The 7,821-nt window shown below is 33.2% G+C and overlaps 1 protein-coding gene across 6 annotated transcripts in view; it reads right to left on the bottom strand.

Moving 5' to 3' along the window:
• The window catches only part of LOC108972717 (probable G-protein coupled receptor Mth-like 14), a 15,869-nt gene that overhangs the window by 1,582 nt on the left and 6,466 nt on the right, over window positions 1-7,821 (bottom strand). For 5 of the 6 annotated variants that reach the window (XM_018939444.1, XM_018939445.1, XM_018939446.1 and 2 more), the window contains exons 3-5: window positions 1,188-1,517; window positions 657-1,118; window positions 423-586 (exon numbers count right to left, since the gene is read on the bottom strand). In XM_018939444.1, the coding sequence (XP_018794989.1) occupies window positions 423-586; window positions 657-1,118; window positions 1,188-1,517 (956 nt within the window). The remainder of the gene's footprint in view (window positions 1-422; window positions 587-656; window positions 1,119-1,187; window positions 1,518-7,821) is intronic. The other variant, XM_018939448.1, reaches the window with a different exon arrangement.

Raw genomic sequence — 7,821 nt, 5'->3', positions numbered from 1 at the left:
TTTATATAAATTTTTCATTTGAGTACTTGACTGGTATTATAGTAGTAAATATGTGAATATTGCGAAGCAATGATCAATTTTATGTTTTTGAATTAAGCTTTTGTTGGTATAAAATATGTTTTTAGATGCATTTTTTTTAATTTTTTTTAAATATAAATTTAAGTTTTTGATTCTAATTCAGTTTCAATTAATTAAAAAACAATAATTTTTCTTCTTCTTTATTGGCGTGGGCACCGCTTACGCGATTATAGCCGAGTTAACAACAGCAATAACAACAAACAATAACAATATTTAGTTAGTTAAAAATTTCATAAAACAACATCAACTATTCAAATGAAAAGAAATTGTTAATTACTGTTTTTCAATTAGCTAAATAACTACGGCTTATTGCATTTTAAATTTAACTCTTTTCTGTGCCTTACATGCCGTTAAGCCCTGYATGAAGTAGGACGGCATACCAGGAAGTCCCTTGTGAATAGTGACCGCCACTAATGAGCCAGCAACACTGTAGCAGACTAGTGAATGTCCACCAAAAACGCACCACACCGTCAGCTTAGAGGCCCTCTTATTGGACGGTATGCGGAACCTAGTAATAAAGTAAATTAAATTAAATAATTTTCATGCAGGAATTTTATAAATATTATTCTACAGTTTACCAAATATTCACCAATACATTCCAACACAGACAGAAGAACCATATAAAGTAAGATAGCATTAGGAACTGTATAGCATAACCGATTTTCATGGAATCAATTTTGAAAATATGCACCAAAGAGTGCAGGAAATAGCCCAACGCTAAGCACAACGACAAAGAGCTTAGACATAGGCCATGTACCGAACGTAACTCCTTCAGTTTTATATGAATGTAACTGACGATTAATAAGCACGGTATGGAAACGAGCATCAAAGCAGCAATCGCTATGATCTGGCCACGTTTCAAGTGCTCCTCAATCGCTGTTATGCATGTTATGGCGTATGTTATACCAGACACATTATCCATATCAAGGCAGTAGTACTTTTCCACAGTGTAACTGTCGTTTCCATACTTGTCCATTATGAGTAAGGAACCGTCTTGCAACACGAAGAAGGCATCATCTTCATCGTTGTATATTAGAGAACTGCAAAAAATTCATGAAATATATATAGTATGTATATATACAATATATATATATAAGAAATTATGTTACGAATTGCAGGGATTCCCAATCTCAACTTGCAAATCGACAGCATTCTCTTCATCCTCAATGCAATTATCGTATAGAACTACGCTTATAGTAATGGGCTCAAACTTGAAATTTGTTGAATCGCAGAATTCGTCGGTTTGATTGTCACGAAATACGCTCAGTCCCTCACCATGGGGGCAACATTTTCTTAATCGCGAATTTTTGGTATATATCGGTTGTGCTGCTTTTTTGTTGCGCTGCGAGCAATCATCAGGTAAAGCCGCATTTTTTACGCTCTCTGTAGACGCGCTGTAATTTAACGCTTCGTTCGCTGCCGCGAACTCAATGGAATTTCTGTCATATAAATGTATGTATATTTATTAGTTACAGCAGTACTCGATGACGATTAGAAAAGTTTAAGTTATGTATGTGACCAATAATATAATTTGGATGTTATGGTGGTTCTTAAATGCTGGTTACGTTAACGTTTGAAAGTAATTAAGATGTTTTTTACATAATACCATAATCCCAAGTTATTACGCATATCGCATGTTTATACTGCAGAGAGTATACCTAAGGATTCTTATTAGTTTTTAGTACCAAAAGTTAAGGTTGCCTTAATCTCATCAAGATATATAAAATGTGCGGCAGTTTATCTAGTTTTTAACTAAAATCACAGTCAATAGGTGAGAAATGTTGTTTCAATATATTTATTGATATTCTCTCCACCAACGTAAAGTCAAGTAACATTAGTATGTCGCAATGAGAAAATGGATAGAAATCGAACTACCACCACTCTTACTTCTCATATAATACAACTTTACATGCCAAATGATTCTTTCACTTTCCAGTATACAAATTAAGCACAATTGAATGTGCCAGGATAAAACTTTGCACGAATACTGCCTTTAAAGTGCGTCAGCATATGATCAAAAATTATTCGTATCATACTAAGACCCCAGTTCCTATTGCGAACTTTTTATCAAAAATATCAGTCAATATGGGTCAAACCTTATAAATATACAATAAATTAAATTTAACCTTGAGTTCGATATATTTTATTAGCACGTAAGGAAGAGCTAAGTTTGGGTGCAACCGAACATTTTATACTCTTGCAATTTGCAGGAATTAAACGTTGACATAACGTTACATACATATACTATATATAACTCACATGCTGACAGGCACATAAGGCTTATTATTATGGAAGTTGAGGTAGTATCGATAAATTGTTTTCTATTTTTCCCAACACCCCATACTATTAACTACTACTACTAGTACAAAGTCACCCTGGAGTTCGATTTTATATTAAATATATGGGGACTAAGGGAAGTATTGGACCAATTCAACCCATTTTTCACTTACAGACATACCCTTGTCGGAGTAGTACTATCCCTGAATTTCAATTGTATATCTGAGACATTGACCGATATTTTCTAATAAAAGTCAACTATATGTACCGGGGTTTAAATATTCAGTTCATAGGAGCGTGAAAAGTTTTTGTTGGATTTAAGCAATTTTTTCGCATACAGTAAAGGCATTATTCGTGAAAAGTTTAATCCCGTTATATTAATTGCTTCTTGATTTGTGTACTGGAAAGTAAAAGAATCAGGTGGAATTTAAAATTGTGCAATATTGGAAGTAGGCGTGCTTGTTGTCCTATTTCATCCATTTTCACCCTGTGACATAAGAATCTAAGAATGCTATGTACTTATGTACTAAATTTGGTGAATCAGTCAGTTTCGGAGATATGACATTTCACCAACAGGTTCGATTTTCACAATAGCTTCCATAAAGATTTCTCATATCATCCCGGCGGCATATTTTTACGTTTCTGACGCATTTAGTTATTGATTTATCGCGCTTTTAGTAGTTTTGAACAGTACCGTTATATGGAGAGGATGCTGGATTTTCATCCGATTTCATCCATTTCACACCAGTAGGAGTTCTTGTAATATTCGTGATTGTGGCAAATTTGATTGTTGTAACTTTAGTAGTTTAGGAAATATACATATGTATACATTAATCGAGTGCCACTTGCTACAATGGTCCTCTGTACCAAATTACAGCATTATATCTTAATTTACCGCTTAGTTAAGGCACTTTATATGTTTTCGGTTAATGGCGATTTGTGGGCGTGAACGAACTCAATTTTTTTTATACTAAGGAAGACACATATCAAATTTCATCAAGATATCTCAATTTTTACTCAAGTTAAAGCTTACATGGACAGACAGACAATCAACCGGATTTCAACTTTTCTCGTCACCCTGATCATTTATATATACATAACCCTATATATGTATATCTCGATCAGTTTTAGGTGAACGAAACTATAATGCAAGAGAATAAATATTATTTTAATATTTATTTATTTTAATATGACCTGTAAATAAATTTACAGACATACTAGAAAAAAAGAGCTATCTGCTTAGGCTTTCGTCCCTTTTTGTATACATAGATACATATTAATTTACTTATATGAACATTTCAACTCAAAATTAATTTTAATAGTATAGGAGGTAGATGTTTTCAAATTGGTCATTAACATCTTGTGCATCTGTTAATTTTGAAAAGTGTAAGCACCTACATATATGCAAGAAGCGGAACTGCAATCTTCCGGATCCAATATTTCAAAATGATATAATAGAAAGGGGGCGCTATCTTAACATCCTAGGAATAACCTTTGATCAAAAACTGACTTGGAAATACCAAATTGAACACCTATTTCAAGACCTTTCAAAACGAATAAGTCTACTCAAAATCGTATGCAGCATGAAAAGTGGTGCACATGCAAAGTCTCCACTAAATATTATGACAGCCTTCATATTGGGGAAAATCTATTATGGCCTTATTATATATGGCAAAACATTAAACGCTGTCTGCCGAATATCAAAAAATATTACCACATTTCAGCGCGCATAATTAGTCTCGCGTTTCATACAACTCCAATTGCAAATATACTCTATGAACTGAAACTCCCTACTTTTGAAGACTGCATTTTTAAATTAACTAGGAATAAAATATATAACTGCATACAAAAATCAAATAACATCCTGTACAGAGACTTTAAGGCTCTAGCTCACTCGAAAAAATACCTTAAAATTATTTTAACAATCACGGAAATCTTCAAAATGGCTAAGAAGATGGATATAGATTTTTTCGAAACTAAAAACTTACAAAGTATTCAGTCCTGCCTGGAAATCTGCAGAATCTATTTTCATCTCCAGTGGTTTTACCAAAAATAGCACGAGCCCACTTGCTTTAAAGCAACTACATGCTGAGGTAGTGCAAATTGGAAGCAAAAGAACTGGCTAATTTGGCACTGTGACGGTTCAAAGAAAGTTGAAAACACTTTTGCTATTACAACATAATCTAAAGAGCCAATAAAAAAAAGGAGTTTTGCCTAGCTTCACGGATATATTCACTTTGGAAATTACAGCAATTTAAGAAGCTGCAAAATTAAAACCCAAAGGCTGTAATGTAATAATATGCGCTAATAGTAATTTTATATACGCCAGCGCATGGAAACATTACGGGTAATGAAAATGTCGATCAATTAGCAAAAGACGCACACACTCATCCTATTTTTTAATAAACAACTACACCGAAAAAAGTATTAAAAGGTGCCTCGCAAACTTCATTAAAAGACAACGTGTCTCAAATTTTGAAAATAAAATTAATGCTCATTATAAAACTCTGCATCAGTTTTCTCAACAATATGGCAGCAAATCGAATTTTAAAACAAAAAACCAGCAACTTGTTTTGATGAGACTTAAACTCGGCCATACAAAACTAACGCACGGATATCTACTTTCAAAAGAATCAATACCTATTTGCATGAACTGTAATGATTATTTTAACATAATTTTCAGTGATGTGAAGTAAAATATAGTTATATATCTAATTGATTATATGGCCAATAATACAATACAAGTTAATAAGGTACAAATTTGATAGTAAACCATTCAGTTACGTCGAACTATGAATGCTCAATTCTTTCGCAACATTTTTATACTCTTACACCATGTTGCTATAGAGTATAATGGTTTTGTTCACTTAACTTTTTTCTAACACCTAAAACTAATCGAGATAAATACCATTAATAATTATGATGAAGAGACGACTTGAAATCCCATTGACTGACCGTTCGTCCGTCTGTCTGTTCACGCTGTAACTTTAGTCAAAATTTAAACATCGTCACGAAACTTTTTTCAGGTGCTTCTTGATCAAATCGGACCACTGCTACGCCCATAAAATGGGTTTAATCTAAAACCTATTTCCATAACTAAGCCGCACATTAAAATACAAAACTCTTATTGGGTACAGGGCACCACAGAGGTGTGAGGAAAATAATATAATAATAGTTTGTATATATGAAATGTATATATCTCCTAAACCATTCACGTTATATCACTCAAATTTGCTCAGGATATCCCTTCAATAGGTAGGCGAAATCGGATGAAAACACGCCAATTCTCAATATAATGGTTTTGATAAATAATTTCAGAAGTGTTAAAGGTTAATGCAACAAGCTCCCAATATACCCTGTATAGTGATTTTCGACTTTTAAGCTCACTTTAAACCGTATAGGTTGGAAATTAAGTGAACTATTTTTTTTTTTTATTATAAAATTAAACAAATGTTTTGCGTTGAATATTAATGGAGTATGTCTATGCTTTCGTCTTGTACTCATATCCCTAATATAATGTATTACGATACTCTAGTTAGCATTTTTCACATAAACACATATCATATATAGTACATATGTATATGAAAATAGAGGAAGAATTTTTTAATGTAATTTTAGGTAACGTGAAGTAAAATATAACAATAAACTAAGCGAGTCTATGGCTTATAATGTACTCCAAGAAAACATCAAATTTCGTCGAATATTGAATGTTGAATACAGATAAATTTCTCACCGCCTGAAAAAAGTTCCTTTTTTTATCCTTGCAACTTGCATAAAACACTCAAATTAATATTTGGTAAAAACTGAAAGTATTTTCCCCGGATTTTTTCCTATCGAGTTGCAAAAATATTAAATGTCCGGTTACATCTGAATTTAACTCTTTCCGCGTTGATCTTTGCAAGTTGAAGCAGTAGTAAATGTTCAATTAACCATTCCTTACTAGTTTAATATAAAATTTTTCACCAGAATGCATTGTTGCAAGAGTATGAAATTTTCAGTTACAGCTGAATTTAGCCCTTCCTTACTTATTATATATACAAATGATGGATAGATAATACTCTAAAAACTTATCGTTAATTAGGAAACTGTTTAGAAGCCCGTTTATGATACTGCTAAGCGGTGATATCTTCTTCTTCTTTATGGGCGTAGACACTGCTTACATAGATATGGCCGAGTACACAACAACGCGCTGTTTGGCGCCAATTGGAGATTGCCAGGTCCTTCTCTACTTTCTTTCCCGCGGAGAAGAGATCTTTCTCTTCCCCTGCTTCCCCCGGCGGATGCTGCGGCGAATACTTTCAGAGCTGGAATGTTTTCAATGTCAATGTCGTCGTATAACTCATACAGCTCATCGTTCCACCGAATGCGATATTCGCCGTTCCCAATCCGGATTATAAATCTTCCGCAGAACCTTTTCTCGTAAACTCGTAACGTTGACTCATCAGATGTTGTCAGTTTTATAAGTTAGAATTACTCAGTTTATCATGTAAACGCATACATATATATATGTACGTGCCAATTGCTACAGAGTATTATAGTTTTGTTCACCTAACGGTTGTACGTATCACCTAAAACTAATCGAGATATAGGGTTATGTATATATGTATATATGAATGATCAGGCTAGCGAGAAAGTTGATATCTGTCCGTCCGTTGACGGACAAGCTGTAACTTGAGTAAAAATTATAATATCTCGATAAAACTTAGTATGTGGGTTCCTTACTACCAAAAAAAATTTGAGTTCGCAGATGGATGTAATCGGGCCATTGCCACGCCCACAAATCGCCATTAAATGAAAACATATAAGGTGCCATAAAGGGGTATTCTGGTTAGGATTTTAAAAAAAAAAATATTTTTTTTTGCATATTTTGAAAGATTAGACTTTCAAAAATATGACCTTTCCAATGATTTTTCAAAATTGGACTTATTTTCGGATATACAGCCGATTTTGTGACGTAGCGTCCGTGTTCACTAGAATTGCCTCCTAAACTTTAAAGGCGTTTTTCTCGAAACTACGTGGTTGACATGATATGTGAAGTTCTACTGAACCGATTCCTTTGAAATTTGGTATATATATTCTTTATACAATACTCTATCGTGTCTGCCTTGGATTTCCAAAAATTTAGATTAAAAGTATTTTTAAAAATTTGAAAAGTTCGAAAAAATCGTGTCAAAACAAAAATTTTTTTTCAAGTCAACGCCAATTTGTTTTTTTAATTTTATTTTTTTGAAAATGTACAACCCGATAATGACATCCTTACTAATAAAGAATCTTCTTGTTTTTTTGTGTTTCAGATCTCTACAAGGGTTGAAATCATGTCAACCAGGACGCACCGCTGTTTTTGAAGCCCCCACTCCACAGGTCCGTATCTCGAAGAATTTTGGTTTTTTTTCTTGCAATTCTTTTATATTATCAAAATGTCAATAAAGAACATATTAAACATTTGATAGTAAAAATGTTTTTCAT

The sequence above is a fragment of the Bactrocera latifrons genome, unplaced genomic scaffold (genome assembly GCF_001853355.1).
Source record: "Bactrocera latifrons isolate USDA-ARS-PBARC rearing strain unplaced genomic scaffold, ASM185335v1 scaffold_42, whole genome shotgun sequence".
Lineage (NCBI taxonomy): Eukaryota > Metazoa > Arthropoda > Insecta > Diptera > Tephritidae > Bactrocera > Bactrocera latifrons.
This window is presented reverse-complemented; position numbering and strand designations above follow the sequence as displayed.